This window comes from Pongo pygmaeus, chromosome 13, assembly GCF_028885625.2.
Source record: "Pongo pygmaeus isolate AG05252 chromosome 13, NHGRI_mPonPyg2-v2.0_pri, whole genome shotgun sequence".
In the NCBI taxonomy this organism is placed as follows: Eukaryota; Metazoa; Chordata; class Mammalia; order Primates; family Hominidae; genus Pongo; species Pongo pygmaeus.
In genome coordinates this window covers 77,937,821-77,955,448 of record NC_072386.2, presented here as the reverse complement: position 1 = coordinate 77,955,448, position 17,628 = coordinate 77,937,821, and the positions used below count along the sequence as shown (strand labels likewise).

At 47.7% G+C, this 17,628-nt stretch overlaps 1 protein-coding gene across 1 annotated transcript in view; it reads right to left on the bottom strand.

Annotated features, from left to right (window-relative positions):
- IPPK (inositol-pentakisphosphate 2-kinase) overlaps positions 1 to 17,628 on the bottom strand; it is a 61,798-nt gene that overhangs the window by 21,388 nt on the left and 22,782 nt on the right. The window contains exons 7-11 of the mRNA XM_054502638.2: positions 12,533 to 12,591; positions 10,467 to 10,539; positions 7,760 to 8,039; positions 4,925 to 5,075; positions 4,151 to 4,253 (exon numbers count right to left, since the gene is read on the bottom strand). Coding sequence (XP_054358613.1) covers positions 4,151 to 4,253; positions 4,925 to 5,075; positions 7,760 to 8,039; positions 10,467 to 10,539; positions 12,533 to 12,591 — 666 coding nt within the window. The remainder of the gene's footprint in view (positions 1 to 4,150; positions 4,254 to 4,924; positions 5,076 to 7,759; positions 8,040 to 10,466; positions 10,540 to 12,532; positions 12,592 to 17,628) is intronic.

Here is a 17,628-nt window from a genome sequence, read left to right as displayed (position 1 = left end):
TGGATGAACCTTGAAGACATCAGGCTAAGTGAAAGAAGCCAGCCACAAACGACCACACATTCAATGACTCTGTTTATATGCAATATTTGGAAGAGACAAGTCTACAGCGATAGAAAGTAGACAGGTAGTTGCTGGGGGTCATGGGGAGACAATGGGATGATAGCTAAAGGGTACAGGGTTTTTACCGAAGTGATCAAAATCTAAAATCAACTGTGCTGATGACTGCATGTATCTTTCAATACAGTCAAAACCACTGCACTGAACACTTTCAGTGGGTAAATTGTATGGTATATAAATTATACCTCAATAAAGTTGTTACAGAAAAAAAGGAAAATGGAGAAAGATCTAAGCTACAAGAATGTTTGGCAGTGATATGGAAAAACACATGGATAAATCTAAACAAACATCTGTGTAAAATAATACTCTAAATTATGACTAAAAAAAAAAATACCAAGACAAACAGAATACAAAACAATACTGCACATAAGTTTGGAGAGACAACTGGAATTAAGTGTCCCAAGTCCTTATATTGTGTGTGGCCTGGGAGTATGAAATAACTGATTAGACTTTAAATATGCAGGATCAAATTGGACAAGACACCACAAAAGGGAGAGAAACAGCAGTAACTTCCAAACACATAGAGCAAAAAATGACATAAAAAAAACTAATAAGTAAAAGTACACAGAGGTCAAAAAACTATGGGCTGGGGGCCAAATGCAGCCCACCACCTCCTGTTTTTGTTTTCCTGGAACTCAGCCCCACTCATGTTTTCTCCATGGCTCCTTTTGAGCTACAGTGGCCAGGCCGGGTACCTGCAACAGGGACCAGACATTACAAATGTATGCTGACCCCTGCTACCAGATACTACACAACAGACAAAAGCAAGAGTTATTGGGGGCTTCAGTCTCCTGAGCATTGAAATGAAGACAATATTCCCTCTTTTCTTCAGAGGTACACAGTTTTCATTTTTTTTTTTTTTTTTTTGAGATGGACTCTCGCTCTGTCACCCAGGCTGGAGTGCAGTGGTACAATCTTGGCTCACTGCAGCCTCCGCCTCCCGGGTTCAAGCGATTCTCCTGCCTCAGCCTCCCAAGTAAGCTGGAACTACAGGCATGCACCACCATGCCTGGCTAATTTTTGTATTTTTAGTAGAGACAGAGTTTTGCCATGTTGGCCAGGCTGGTCTCAACTGATCCACCTGCCTCAGCCTCCCACAGTGTTGGGATTACAGGCGTAAGCTGCCGTGCCCGGCCTACAGGGTTCAATTAGATAAACAATATGAGTGCAAGAACTTTTGTGTAGGAAGGAATGTCCTCAGCCTACTCCCCAGCTTCAGCTTCACAACTACCCTCTTCAGGTTCAATTACCAGAAGCTAACTTCCTACAAGAGAAAAAGGGCAGGCCCTTCTATGACAGCACGGAAAGACCTCAAGCCACGTTTCTCCCACCAGTAATATCTTGCAAAGCTACAATATCACAGCAAGGTGAGTGATGCTGACACAATCCACAATCTTACTCAGATATCTCGGGTTTTACATATATGCGAGTGTGTATGTGTGAGAGTGTGTGTGTGATCACATGTAGATTCATGCATCCACCACCACAGTCAAGATACAGAACAGTTTGATCACCACAGGGATCCCCTGGTTTGACCTTTTATAACCACATCTACCTCCCTTCTTCCTCCTTGCCGACCCCTGGCAACCACAAATCTTTTGTCATTCAGGGATGTTATACACACAGAATCATTCAGTGTGACCTCTGGGGATTGGTTTTTGTCACTAACAAAGCCCTCTGGAGGTCCACCTGGGCTGTTTAGCAAGAGTCTGTTCCTTTTTGGTGCTGAGCAGAGTTCTGTGGTATCAATGCAGTCTGTCTGACCCACTGGAGGTCACCGTGGAAAGACATGTGGGTGGTTTCCAGTTTTTAGCTGTTACAAAGAGGGCCGCTGTGAACATTTCTGTACAGGTTTTTTGGTGAGTGTCAGTCTTCAGTTCTCTGGGATAAATGCCCAGGAGCGCAAGTACAGGGTAATTGCGTGTTTAGTGTATAGGAATCTTCCAAACTGTTTTCCAGAGTGACTGTGTCATTTTCCATCCCCATCAGCAACAGATGAGAGATCCAGTTTCTCTGCACCTGCATTTGATGTTGTTTCAGTGTCTTTATTTTAACCCTTCTGCTAGTTAAGTGATGTCTGCTTTAGCTGCTTACAAGACTACATTTACATATAAGGTTAAAAGATTAAAGTAAAATTAAAAAGTAATCCATACTTGTTTTGTAGAAAACTGAAAAATACAGAAATACACAAAAAGGAAATAAAGTCCTGTTTCTTCTCTTAGGAAAAAACCCGCCACACTGCTGTTTATACCTAAATCAACGTACCCAAGTGGCAGACAGCGTGAAGCAGGTGCCACTGCTTTCTTCTCACCCCAGGGCTCCACCTGGAACTCTCCTCACCAGGATGACAACTCTGCCCTGGGCCTCTGCTAACATCCCTGTGGCCCTTTGCATCAGAGGCTCACCTGAGGGTCTACCAGACATCCTCAGTTCTCCTCAAAACAGACAGCTGCAGCCCCAACTAAAGAAAGCACTGAGGGCTCTTTCCCAAGTGTGAGCCACAGACATGTCAACGGGACAGGGCAAGTGGGTCCCAGGGCTCCAGGCAGCGGTGCATGCACATGTGGGGAGGAGCGTCAGCTCGCTCCAGAACATGTTTCCTCACTGCTTATTGTCCTGTAACGGCTTTGGCAGCCTAGTAAAGCCTATGGGCTTCTCTCAGAATAACTTTTTTTTTTTATGAGACAGAGTCTCACTCTGTCGCCCAGGCTAGAATGCGGTGGTGCAATCTTGGCTCACTATAATCTCTGCCTCCCAGGTTCAAGTGATTCTCCTGCCTCAGCCTCCCAAGTAGTTGGGACTACAGACACCCGCCACCACGCCTGCTTAATTTTTTTGTATTTTCAGTAGAGGCGGGGTTTGACCATGTTAGCCAGGATGGTCTCAATCTCCTGACCTCATGATCCGCCTGCCTCGGCCTCCCAAAGTGCTGGGTTTACAGGCGTAAGCCACCACACCCAGCCCAGGATAACATTTTAAAATGTGTAATATAAAATACAGGTGGCAAAAACGTAAAATACCAAAAAAAAAAAAAAAATGTTTTTTTTTGAGACGGGGCTTGCTCTGTCACCCAGGCTGGAGCACAGCGGTATGATCACAGTTCCCCGCAGCCTTGACTGCATCCTCCTACCTCAGCTTCCCAAGTAGCTGGGACTCTAGGCACACGCCACTACGTCTAGCTAATTTTTTTATTTTTCTTTTGTAGAGATGGGCGTCTCACTATGTTGACCAGGTTGGCTTCCAACTTTTGGTTTTAAGTAATTCTCCCACCTCAGCCTCCCAAAGTGCTGAGCCAAAATATTTTTAAAAACAAATGTATTCCATAGTAATATGTAACATTTAATGCAGTGATGAATAAACCACATCTCAAAGTGTCTGCAGTTACAGTGTGAGACGGAAAGTCTGTTTTTTTATTCTCTTAGTGGCAAACTCCTGGGTCCTGATGAACCCACAGGCTCATTGCCACATTCGTAATGGAAAGAAATGCTAAATTCCAGGTACAGCTTAGTGAAAATGAAGATGCCATCTTTTTCCTATCCAAGCTCATGGAGCCCTGAATTTCACAGACCCACGAAGTACAGGGCCAGTCCTCTTCCCTAAGAGACTCCTGCAGGCTGTCCCTTGGCCTCGGTTCTAAAGGAAGCAAGCCGCCCGCATACAGCCAGGGGCAGGGCAGAGGCAGAGGTGGGGTCCCAGGGCCCTGGCGAGGGCCTTGCAGCAAGGGACGGTTGGCAGAGAGCCTGTTGTGGGCTGCTGAGAAGGCATGCAGATGGGTTGCAGATCGGACGCCCCTGGGGCCTGATCCCACCAGGAACGGTCTAGGGCAGAACTCAACCAAGGGAAATTCCCCTTAAAACCTCAATGCACCACCACCTGCCCCGGTTCATCTAGGAGAAACTTCAGCCACTTCTTTTTGATCCCAAGTTTTCTGCTTTAAACCTCAGGGGTAGGTAATGGGAAAAAAAAAAAAAAAAACAGATTAGTGCTAAGAATCTAAGGATCACACAGCAAGTTTTTGGATGGGTCTGCCAACCTTCGTTAACGCAAAGGCCACTGTCCCGTCATCCTCAGTGGAAAGATCAAGCAGCTTCTGGTAAAATGCTTCATCATAAGGCCCATCTATTTGTAAGGTTTTTCTGAAGAAGAAAGCAAAATAAAAACAGGATGACAAAGCCGCACAGAGGTTGTTTCTTAAACTGCTAACACAGTCTACAAAGCCCAGCACCACTAAACATCACACATTTTGTTTTCAAAAACCCATAACAGATCTATCTCCCTCATGTTAAACATCAAGGTTTTTAACAGAACTTAGCAAGACTAGAACCAGGGAGCCTTGAAGCTGGGCCTTCTCCTGTTCATGACAAGTAGCATCCTGCGTCAGAGACGCAAGGAAGACCAGCGAGGAAGGAAGAGGATCCTGGCCCCAACTGGACACCGCGGGTGTGGACCCCAGTGACTCGCACTGAAAGCCCAGGACAGAGGCTCGGCTAACACAGAAGGACCTGCAGGAGCGCTGCTCAGCTGTGGAGCAACACTGCCCTCTGCAGGCTCGGCCCCAACTTGGGGTTTCGAATTAGCAGGGTTACAGAAGTGCTTTCTTTTCTAGAAACAAGTGACCCTGTTCCTCCTTCACAAGGCACTACATTCCAGAGCAGGCCTGGGTGCCTGGGAGCAGAGGACTGGGGCGGGAAGTGGCCGGCATGCTTCATCCTCCTGGGAAGCTGTGCCTTGGGAGGCGTGTTCTTACCCTGCCCACCCCCATAGTCTCCTCTCAGGGCTGCCCAAGACGGGGACCGCCCGACCTCACCTCTCCTCGGGAAACTCTTCCAGGTATCGCTCAACCCGGTTGTACAGAGGATAGAGGCCTTCGATGTCCAGCAGGTCCAACATCTGCACCTGGAGGGTTTTGTACAGAAGACAGCCCTTCGGTAACCCCGAGCGCTCTGGGGTGTTTTTTCCTACCGAGAACATCAGGGGAAAACGAGAGCATGTTGATTATCAAAGAACGTGGAGGGAGACACAGGCCGGCGCAGACCGCAGGGCTCATCCTGGGCTCCGCCATACGAGCATCGCCACAGGCAAGGACTGGACCCTGGACTGGCGCTAAGGACAGACGAGATGACGCTCCCGCCTCACAGAGCTGCTGGAGCTGCAGCGAGCCTGGACCACACTGGATGCACCAGGCCAAGCACAAAGGAGGGGGCAAGAAATGCACATGTCCTGCCTCGTGCCTCTCCTCTCCCAACACAACTCTCAGAATGTCCTTTAGATTCCACCACAACAGCCCTGGAAGTCACTTTATGATCTAAGTTTAGACATAATCCTCATTTTAAGTCAGGACACAAAATTTCTTCTTTTTCTTTTCTTTTTTTTTTTTTTTGAGACAGAGTCTTGCTCTCCGTGGCCCAGCCTGGAGTGCAGTGGCACGATCTCAACTCACTGCAACTGCAAGGCAAGGAATTTCTAAGATCCTGCTGACATCCTAAATCTGCAAGACCACTAAAGGAGGACAACCCTGGGACACTGTCTGCAGAGTCCAGAGCCATGAGCCCACAGAGAGGCAGTCCAGGACTCGCGACAGGCACGAGCTCAGAACCAGCCACACAGAGCCACAGACAAGGGTCAAAGCCACCAACAAGGACCTGTTATAGGGACAGAGGCAGAAACAAAACTCCACTTGGCATTCACAGTTGTTTGGCACCTGTGCTGTACAGGGTGCCAAGTGAGCTTGGGAGGTACCAAGTCCCAGATCATCTCCTCCCACTGAAGGGAGCAACCATCTCCCACAAAGAACCAAACTACAGGCAAAGACACAGTAAGAAAGTTGTCCATGCAGGGGGAAAACTGTAGTCACCTGCAGATTTCACTAGGACCCGGCACGAAAATGCCAATGTGCAGGGAAACAGGAGTAAAAGCTCACATGCCCAACTAGAGGGGATTTGTTAAAATTACAGCAGATCCATGCATGGTCAATAAAGAATAAAATGCATGTGATCACCAGGCGCCGTGGCTTACGCCTGCAATCCTAACTCTCTGGGAGGCCAACGCTGGCAGATTGCTTGAGCCCAGGAGTTCAAGACCAGCCCGGGCAACATGGAGAAACCCCATCCCTACAAAAAAAAAATACAAAAATTAGCTAGGCGTGGTAGTGCGTGTCTGTAGTCCCAGCTACTCAGGAGGCTGAGGCAGGAGGATCACTTGAGCCCAGGAGGTGGAGGTTGCAGTGAGCCAAGTTCACACCACTGCACTCCAGCCTGGGCAACAGAACCAGACCTTGTCTTTAAAAATAATTAATTTAAAAAAAAAACATATATGTGATGATATAGATACAGATTTATGCTAGTTAAGTAAAGAAAGTCAAGTTACAAAATGACATGTAGAGTATGATCTTATTGTTTTAAACTGCACATCCCAGCAGCGAGGGCCCAGCTCCACTCCCTCCTATCTGTGTCCATGTCCAAAAAGGTCTGCAGGAGCCCCGGGGTGCTGTGGCGCCTCCTGTTGGTGCCCGCAGACCACCTCAGCAACTGGTGCCATCTGTCGTTCCAGACACAAGTCGGCTTCCTTAAAAGCAATTATGTGCCCAGATTATAGGCATAATTTTAACAAAATTTTCTGAAATGATCAGGAATCACTTTCATGACAAGAAAAAAAAACCCCACAAAGTTCATTTGTAGTAAGAAAACATGGTGGCTCATGCCTGTAATCCTAGCACTTTGGGAGTCCAAGGCAGGTGGATCGCTTGAGGTCAGGAGTTCGAGACCAGCCTGGCCAATATGGCGAAACCCTGTCTTTACTAAAAATACAAAAATTAGGTGTGACGGTGCGCACCTGTACTTGGGAGGCTGAGGCAGGAAAATCGCCTGAACCTAGGAGGCGGAGGTTGCAGTGAGCCGAGATCACACAACTGCACTCTGGCCTGGGTAATAGAGTAAGATCCTGTCTTGAAAAAAACAAAAGAAAAAATTGGCACAGATAATAAGGCAGGGCTTAGGGTATGGGTTGGTTTCTGGTTGCACACAAGCAGGACTGCTGTCTTCAAACCATCTCAGGCTCCCAGAGACCATGGGGTCTCTATGGGCTGCCAAGAATCATGGGCAGCGTCAGCTCATGAGATGTCAGGACACGTGGCAGCGGCCAGGCCCGGCTCCTGTCTGCAAGGAAGGCGTCCCGCAGTCCAAAGGCCCCATGGGTCTGTGTCTTCACCCCAGACTTGTGAAGATACCCCATTGTGGTAGGACCCAGCCCTGCAGGATTTCTGTGCCTCAATTCTCCCCGTCTAAGGTACAAGCCAAGGAAAACCTGTCCCCAGGGTTGCAATGAGGATCCAACAGGATAGATAACATGGTTGAAAACATTTAACAAACCAGAGAGGACCACAACATATGGATGATATTCTGGGGGAAAATCCTATAGCCCAAATGTGTCCTGCAATTTACAGATGCAGATAAAAGGCAAGAAAGGGAGTCTGCATCTGGGGGTAAGAGGTGGCGAGGCCCCGTGCTGGGAGCCCGGGCGTAACCAGGTGGCATCCCCCAGATCCCCCAGGAGGCTTTGCTGACCGCCTGGCCACCCATGGGGACTGCAGAGTCCCAAGGTCCCTGTGGCCCCCACCGCCTACCTGGGGAAGGCTGGGCCCTACCTTGGCAGCGAAGGCTCCTACTGAAAGGGCTGGCTTCGCAGACTCGCGGGCCCTGAGGCCCGAGCCCCAAACTCAGGGTGCCTGCCCGGCCCTTGTCCGAGCCACTCAGCAGCACCCGCGTGATCACGTGCACCAGCTCCCTGATCACAGCCCTTGTGCAGTGGGGTCCACTGGCCAGGCCATTGGAAGGGAAGAAGAACGGCTTCAGGTGGTGTGCAAGCTCGCTCCAGTCAGCCACGGGGCTCCGGGCATCTTTGCAGCCGTAAATCAGCTCACCATTCTTCAGGCAGGGAAAAGAAAGAGGGAAATGTCAAACCACCAAGATTGTAGGAAAAGAACTCAGTCCCCACCACCAGCATTCCAGGCAGCGGGTGAAAGCCAAGGGCCCTGATGCTGTCGACCCAATCTGGGGCCGCTGCATACTCCGGCTCCTCCGGGGAAATCCACCCTCATGAGCCGTGCTATCAACCAAGCACCAGACCTCAAGACATGAAAAGGAAGGAAAGTTTCAAAAACTGAAGAGCAGTGCCCTGGCCTGACCAACGCCCCCAGACAATGATCCACAGTACATTCAGAAGCCAAGAGCAAATGCTCACCACAAGTGACAAACTCCCAAAGCCACCAGCCCAGTTACTCAAGAACCTGAGGGCCTTGGCTCTGGCCCTGAGCAGACAAACATGAGGACGGCAGTCAGCACCAGCACCACAAATGAGTGTGTCCTGGGGTTCAGGCCACGCCCAGGGTGACCCCAGTGCTGGGTGGTACAGCTGAGCCAGATGGTGGGAGAAGCTGCTGGCATCACCAGTATGGTCCATGCTCAAGACCGTTCTGCCTTCTTAAATCAAGCCCAGCAAAGAAACTCCTTACAACATCAACATTCAGATTCACACATTCCCAGGGCACAGGCAGGGACATCTGCTGCCATGCCCAGGGGGAGTCAACACCATGACTCATGGGGGTCTGGGTGGTGCCCAGGGGAAAGGCCCCTGACAGCGGCCAACCCCAGGAAGTAGCAACTCTTTAAACCTTATTTATTTCTTTTTTTAAAAAAATTTTAATGTTTTTGAGACAAGGTCTCACCCTGTTGCCCAGGCTAGAGTGCAGTGGAGCAATCAAAGCTCACTACAGACTTCAACTCCCAGGCTCAAGCAATCCTTCCACCTCAGGCTCCCAAGTAGCTGAGAACACAGGTGCACACCACCACACCCAGCTAATTTTTTTATTTTTTTGTAGAGACAGGGTTTTGCTACATTGCCCAGGCTGGTCTTGAACTTCTGGCCTCAAGCAATCCATCTACCTCAGCCTCCCAAAGTGCTGGGATTACAGGTGTGAGCCACTGCACCTGGCCCACACCTGGAACTTCAGAGCTTTCAGGGTTTTCTGCCTTATTGGCTTTCAATACTGAACCGGACCAGATCAGCGGGAGAGCTGATGGAACACACAGTAGGTAACATGCCTTGGCGGTGCCTTGTTATCTTAAAATCATTCTGCATCCCTTCTCTTAATCCATCCCTTTTCAGCTCTTTCGAAACAATCCTAATCCTCAGGACTTTTCCATGCTGATTTTAACAGAAGCAGCAGACAGCCAGAGTTCCAGAGACATTAGGTGCAGGCCAGATGGGGTCAGAAAAGGGTCCACCTGGGATAACATGCCAGCCTTATGACAGGTTTCAAACAAATCCCTGATGAAACAGAATGTATCTTCAGGGCTTAAATATCAAGTTTATAAAAATAAATTATATAAATATGAAATAAAAACTGCCTGTGAAATACGTCTTCCTTTCCTGGATTTGGGAAGGTAGAGGCAGACAGGGAATGAAGCCAATTCACTGCCCAGCAGCCAGCACCATGGGTTTCTAACCAAGACCTGGGGAGGCAGGTCAAGAGCAGGCCCCATCTGGCCACTGCTGAGAGGCAGCCAGCCGAGCAGCAGGACGCCAGCCACGTGCAGCAGCGAGGAGAGGGGCCACGGCTTCCAGTTCACCAGTCACCTCGTCCAGACCACGGCACATAGGAAGCTGAGAGGCCCACACTCAACAACCCTGCCTCCTCTGAAGGATCCACCTGCGATGGCTGTCCGCTCCTGCAGGGAGCCCAGGACTCTGTCCTCAGGTGTCACTTATGTGTGATCATGAGGCTACAACTGGGACTTAGGTGATGACAAGGGGGACCCCAGAGGATACATGTCCAACAGGGACCCGGCACCCTGACTGCCACCCAGGCCTGCCCTGCCCTACATCTCATCCCCTCTCTCCCCAACAGCCTCTCCTCCACAGATGCCCCAACGCTGCCTGGCCCCATCCCCACCTCCTCTCCCTTGGACACCACTGCCAGCAGCAGGCCAGGTGACACCAGCCCAGATAGTGCCAGAGCCATCCTCACCCACAGTTCACCCATCTGCTTATCAGGGGAGACCAAGGCCCACCCACCAACTGGTGGGCTTTGGTCGAGCACCCCAGGGTCATGGACAACCCAGGGTCACTCAGATGCTCTGCTTTTGGAATCATGCTCAGAAAAAGGTCAGGGAAAGACAGGTCTGGAACTGGAAGGTCCAAGGTGATGAATGAACCAGTCGGGGCATGAGGACCCCAAAGGGGATGTCAGACACACATGACGTGCAGCCCAGCCCAACACTCTCATCTGTGAGGTCACTTGAACCTTTGCCAGCCCCACTCTGAAACCACCGTAGAATCAAAGCAGCTCTTACCTTAAATATCTTCAAGTTGTTCTGTGCCTCCTGCAGCAAACTCTTCAAGGCAAAGTGCATTCTCTGTTTGTTTCTAAACGGGAAAAAGTGTTAACATGCTTTGAAAGCAGCTGGAACTGACCTGTCCCTGCACACACACCTGCTTGTGGCTCAGAGGACATGCTGGGTACTCCCAGGGGCCGCTGGGAAACCCAGAGTCCAACTAGGTCCAAACAGTGACACTCTCCCCTCTCTACAGCCCCACCATGGGCTCCCTCCCCGGAGGGTCACAGACGCAGCTCCACAGCCTGACACGCACTCACCAGAGATGTGGGGGTTGGCCCTGACCCCGGACTTTCAGGAGATGTGAGGGACCCAACTGAGGCACGGGAGTGGGAACCCCACCAGCTGCATCACAGCCCAACCCGAGAGGGGTTAAGGGCTGCTATGCCTCCCTTGTTCCTCCTGCCGCAACTTCCAAAGGCTCAGGGGCAGCAGGAGACCTCTGACGGGCCACGAAGGGAGTGCCGGGAGCCAAGGAGAGGCTAGAGCCCCAGGGAGCCCTCGCCCTCCAAGCGAGGAGCTGCAAGGATGGCCTCCTCCCCCACCCCTCCTCCCCCACCCCACCCTTGACCCCAGAGGGAACCTCTGGAGGCCAAGCTGCCCATGCAAGCACGCGAGCCTGACCCTGCCAGTAGGGACAGTCCACAAGCACACATTCAGAAAGGCGTCCAGTATCCACGCACTCTAGCTGACTCCCAAAAGCCTGCATTCTGCAACATTCCAGGGAGGGTTCCCTACTTATGTTCTGACACGTTAATAAATTTTCAACAATGAATCTTTATTACTGAATGCTTCACAATTCACAGCCTTTAGGTGCACAGGGAAATCCACATGGGACCCACAGGTGAGGGCACCGCCAGCCTCACTGAAGCCATGGAGCGAGCGGTGTTGGTGCCACCTTCTGAACGAGCATTCCCAATGTTTGTGAACTTTTTAACTTCCAAAGACAACTCTGTGTTCGATCTTTGTTCCCGGAAGTTTGCAAGAGCATCTAACCAAAAGCACTGACATGATGACCAGGCACGCACTCAGAGGCAGTGCTGAGCACTGACAAAGGCAGAGGCACGAAATGAATGGCTGGAGGGCAGCAGGGGAGGAAAGAGGAAAGAAACTCACACAGTGGAGTGAGAAAAACCGGACTCACCAGAACAGCTCTGCAGTAACAGGGGTCCCAGGGAGGGAAAGGAGATTGGAAAGAGGAGCTGTGCTGATCAAAAAGGACAGCAAAGGCTCACAAATCTACATTGCTCTGTGGCCAAGGACTCTCTCCTGGGGGTGTGAGGGGGGGTGCCTGAGTTGGGGCAGGGCACTGCCATGAGTCCCAGGTCCCGCCTCCCTCCACCTGCTCCCACCCTCAGCCCTGCCAGCTCCCTCTGCTGCCCCTTTGGCCCCAAGGCCTGCTCACTGGGCCCCCAGGCCCCACTGCGGACTGACCCTCCCCAGCTCCCAGCCACTACCGCCTTCCTGACCACAAAGGCTCCGGCCAGGATCAGACTCTGGGCTGCCCCAGGAGAGTAGTGTGCAGGATGCACAGCAAAGCTCGGAAGGCCGGGGAGCGTGGAGGCAGCGCCAAGGTGGGGAGCGGAGCCCAAGCACCTGATCAGAGGCTGCAAGCAGACCTTGCCGGGGCAGAAATGGCCACTGCAACAGCAGACTTTTTAATATCCACAGAGGAGGGAGAGATCAAAGGCACAAACAACCAGACTATGAGGGCCCAGAAGGATGGGGGTCAAGGCTGAGCACCAGTTGATTTCTGACATAAGTAGAAGACAAATCTGGTCACAATTCAGATGAGGAAACAACCAAAAGTGAGCAAGCACGTCAAACTGTGAGCACAGAGACAAGGCACGGAGCACAAAGCCCCAAGTGTCTACAGCACTGATGGCAAAAGAGAGCCCTGAAGACAGAACAGGGCCCTCCCTGCCTTCCTACCTCACGAAATACCCCCCACCAGGCACTGGCCCTCGCCCCACCCGTCTCCAGGGAACGTGACACAAGGGGGCAAAGGAGAAGTGTTCTCTTACCCTGAGTAGAGATCAAGGGGACAGTATTTGCTGATCTGCTTCCACTTCCCAGTTGCTACCTGTGAAAACACCAACAGGAAGGCATGAGGTGACTGGCGGTGGTGACTGCACTGTGCCAACTGAACACATAGAACAGCATCAGTGATGAAGACAATGAAGACGAGCTGCAGCCTTGCCCCGGAAAAGGTGCCACCACCTTTGCAGGTGCACATCACTAAGTGGGGGAGGGAGCCACTTGACTTCCATTCAAGGAAACCTTGGCCCCATCTGTGAGACATGATGTGGCATGGCCCCCAGGCCAGCCCTTCACAGCAGCAGGGAAGAAAGTGGCAAACACCTCCAAATTACATGGCTAAATTTTGGTAATGAGAGTAACAAACCTTTAGAAGTTATAATATCCAGTAACAGGGAAGGTGTCCTTAACAAGAAATTTCATGTTGCCAGTGGGAAGATAAGTTGGCATAACATTTTGAAAGGCAACTTGCTGGTATCCACCAAACTTTAAAATGTTTATGTCCCCTGACTCAGCAAATCTACAAGGAACCTAGAAGAACTAGCACAGGGCAAAAAGGTACAGAGACAAGAATGTCCACTGCGGCCTTACTGCTAATAGCAAACCCTGAAACCAAGAGAGACACTCATCAGTAGGGAAATGACTAAATAAATCACAGCTCATCCACTAGTGGGGCCAGCACACAGCAAACAATTTATTGAATGAAGAAATGCATAAATGATATGCAGCCACTGCCACAAAGAGGCAGAGTTAAAAGTCACCAAAATTTGTTCAAGGAAAAAAGCAACTGGCAGAACAATGGATATAGTGTAATGTCAATTTTGCTTAAAAAAAAAAAAAAAGCTTATGTGCAAATATCCATGCATATATCCAAATATGCACTGAAAAAGCCCAAAGAATATATCACAAACAATCCTCAAGGATTAAGTGAAAAAAGCAATTAGACAAAGTACATATGGCATGATCCCATTTTTGCTTTGTAAGGGTGTGTGTGTGCACGTACAGGCATATAAACATTAGAACATGTGGACGGAGATCACTTCATTTCCACCTGAATTACATGCATATTTTTGTGGGCACAGGAAGAAGTCTGGAAAGATATGCAAATATATCTGAAATATGAGTTACCTGGGAAGGCAGGTAATCCAATTCATGCCATGTCATATGTTACCAGTTATATGAGCAGGTAGTGCTTTATAGCAAAATGTATTTCTTAAACATCTGTCACATATGTTGAAAGTGAATGGTGACCATGAAAATCGCATCCCAAGGGGCATGGCTCACATACCGTCTTTCCCCTAAGAGCTTAGATAGTAATCACACCACAAAGAAAAGAAGGGGTGATGTTGGTGAAATAGTGGAGCAATGACCTCCAGAAATTCTCTCCTCTGTAAAGGCAATCAGAAAACTGGTTAAAAAAAAAAGTCAGAATCAAAAAGTTTTGAACTCTGGAAATTGACCATAGACTTGCAACAATCCAGGAAGCATTTATTCAAGAAAAACAGCTAAATCTAAGCAAGATCAGTGAGCTTGTTGGCACTTTAAATGCCCTATTCCCATCCCTGTATCTCTAGCTCCAAGGTTCGGAACCTTGAAAACGAACAGCCGCAATCACAGTGAAAACCAGCTGCCCAGTAGCCACAGAAGACGCAGATGAGGGCAGGACATCTCCAAAGCCTCGTTCTCTGACAATCACTTATTTGACTTGTCTCTGGGTTCCCAGAAAAATCACACTTGCAAGGCTGTCTTCACTGACCTGGCTCAGAATTCACCCGTGCAGGAGGCCTTTTCCCCATGGGTATTTGTCAAAAACATTTAAAGGCAATTGTTTAACTTCATGGTTTCCTTGGAAGGTGAATAAAAGGGCAAATAGGATAACCAAAGCTAAAAAGAAAAAGCTGAGTAACAAGATGTACACAGAGACTCTGAAAGCTCCAACGTACACCTAGGAATCTAGAAAGTCATGGAAAGACTCAGAAAAGACCTGAGAAGGCCCTAAGCTCTCACCTGAGCTGATCTGAGGCTCCATGGAAGTGAAGGCTAAGGCAAAGTTATCAACCATCCTAGTCAGTATTGAGTGGGCCCCAACACACAAACAGAGCCCCTCAGCAAAGACTAGGAGACTTATTCATTCTGGAATGCCTGCCATTTAAGAAAATGTCTATTGACCCACTAGCTGCCCACTAAGCTAACTGAGCAGACTTTACTGGCCACATATGACAAAGAATACAGACTTCACAAAATTAGTGCAGAAAAGTCCCTAAACAAACAGTAACGACTACAAGAAGCAGCAATAAAAAGTCCTGGAGAGGGAGTAGAATCTAATTCCAGAGGGGCCACATTATATTATTTCAAATGCCCACTTTCAACCTATCATCACAAAACATGCAAAGAAACAAGAAAGTATTGCCCATATACAAGAAAAAAAGCAATCACTAGACTGCCCTGAGGAAGCCCAGACACTGGACTTACTAGACAAAGACTTCAATCAACTATTTTAAATATGCTTAGAGCTAAAGGAAACTAGGGACAAAGAACTAAAAGGAACAAGGAGAATAATGTCTCAACAAATAGAGAATATCAACAGAGAGGTAGAAATTATAAAAAGGAACCAAAAAGAAATTCTGGCCGGGCATGGTGGCTCACACCTGTAATCCCAGCATTTTGGGAGGCTGAGGTAGGCGGAGTGCCCAAGCTGAGGCGTTCGAGACCAGCCTGGGCAACATGGTAAAACCCTGTCCTACAAAAAATTCAAAAACTAGCTGGGCATGGTGGGGTGCGCCTGTAGTCCCAGCTACTTGGTGGGGGCTGAAGCAGGAAGATGGCTTGAGTTCAGGGGGTCAAGGCTGCAGTGAGTCATGTTCACGCCACTGCAGTCCACTCTGGGTGACAGAGCAAGACCCTGTCTAAAAAGAAAAAAAAGAAAGAAAGAAATTCTTTAGTTGAAAAGTACAGTAACTAAAATGCAAAAGTAACTAGAGGGACTCAAGAACAGACTTGAGTAGGCAGAAGAGAAAATCGTTGAATTTTAGGATAAAGACCAAGAGATCTACACCTAGACACACCATAATCAAACTGTCACAGGACAAAGACAAAGAGAGAATCTTAAAAAGCAAAAAGAGAGAAGTGGCTCATCCCATACAAAGCACCTTCCCTAAGATTAACAGCTGATTCCTCATTAGAAACCATGGAGGCCAGGAGGAGGCAGGATCATGACATATCCTCAGTGCTAAAAGAAAGATTGCCATCCAAGAATTCTGTATCTACCAAGACCATCCTTTGAAAATGAAGGAGAAATTAAGACATTGCCAAATAAACCATAACTAAAAGAATTTGTTGCTAGAAAACCTACCCTACAAGAATTACTAAAGGGAGTCCTTTGGCAGAAATAAAGGATACTAGATAGTAACTCAAATCCACAGGAAGAAATAAAGAGTATCAGTAAAGGTAACTACATAGGCAAATATAAAAGAAGGTATAAACATATTTTGTAATTCTTGTTCCTCTATATAATTTAAGAGACAACTGCATAAAGTAATAATTACAAATCTGTATCACCCAGAATATGATGTAGAAACATCTAATTTGTATCCCAATAACAGCACAAAGGTTGGGGGAGGGAGCAAAGCTTTAGAGGAGCAAAACTTTGTCTATGATTGAAATGGAGTTGGTATTAACCTGAACTAGACTGTTTAGGTCATTATGTTAAATTAACACTCAGAGCAACGAGACAGAAAGTCAACAAGAATGAAGGCTTGAACAACACTATGAACCAACTAGACCGAACACATCTATAGAAAATCCACTCAGCAACAGCAGGTTACACATTCTGCCCAAGCAAACATGGAACAGTCTTGAGGAAGAACCTTATGTTAAACCACAAAACAAGTCTCAATACATTTTAAGAGTGAAATCATGCAAACAATGTTCTCCAAATACAGTGGAATGAAACTAGAAATCAGTAACAAAAGAAAATTTGACTCACAAATATGTAAAAAGTAAACACTCCTAATTATCAGTTGGTCAAAGAAGAAAGCAAAAGACAAATCAGAGAATGAATTAAGATAAAATGAAAACACAACATACCAAAATGTATGGGATGAAGAGAAAGCAGTTACTTAAAGATTTATTAGAAGAATAATCTTAAATGAATAACCTAACTTTCTACAATAAAAAGCTAGAGGCCGGGCACGGTGGCTCACGCCTGTAATCCCAGCACTTTGGGAGGCCAAGGCGGGTGGATCACGAGGTCAGGAGATTGAAACCATCCTGGCTAACACGGTGAAACCCCATCTCTACTAAAAATACAAAAAATTAGCCGGACATGATGGCGGGCGCCTATAGTCCCAGCTACTCACTGCACTCCAGCCTGGGTGACAGAGCGAGACTCCACCTCAAAAAAAATAAAAAAATAAAATTAGAAAAAGAATAACACATTAAGCCCAATCCAAGCACAGGGAAGGAAACAGTAAAGATTAAAGTGAAGACAAATGAAATAGAAAATGGGGAAGAGTGGAGCAGAAAACTGAATAAAACCAAAAGTTGTTTCTTTGAAAAGATCAACAAATATGACACAATCCTTTGGCTAGACCAAGGAAAAAGAGACAGAAACCAAATTACTAAAGTCAGATATGAAAGAAGGGGACACTACTACTGACCTGTATGCCATCAAATTAGATGAAAATGGACAAATTCCTAGTAACACACAACTACCAAAAAAACCCACTCAGGAAATAGAGAATCTCAACAGATTGGTAACAAGAGACTGAATCAGTAATCAAAAATCTTCTAACAAAGAAAATCCCAGGACCAAATGCCTTCACTAGTGAATTCTACCAAACATTTCAAGAAGAATCAATACCAATACTGAAACTCTTTCAAAAAACTGGAAAGTGAAAAGAAAATAATTCCTAACTCATTCCATGAAGCCAGTTATTACACTAGTACCAAAGCCAGACATCACTAGAAAACTATACACCAACATCCCTTATGATTCAAAAACCCTCAACAAAAAACTAGCAAACTGAATTCAGCAGCATATAAAAGTATTATACACCATGAGCAACTGGGATTTATCCCAGAA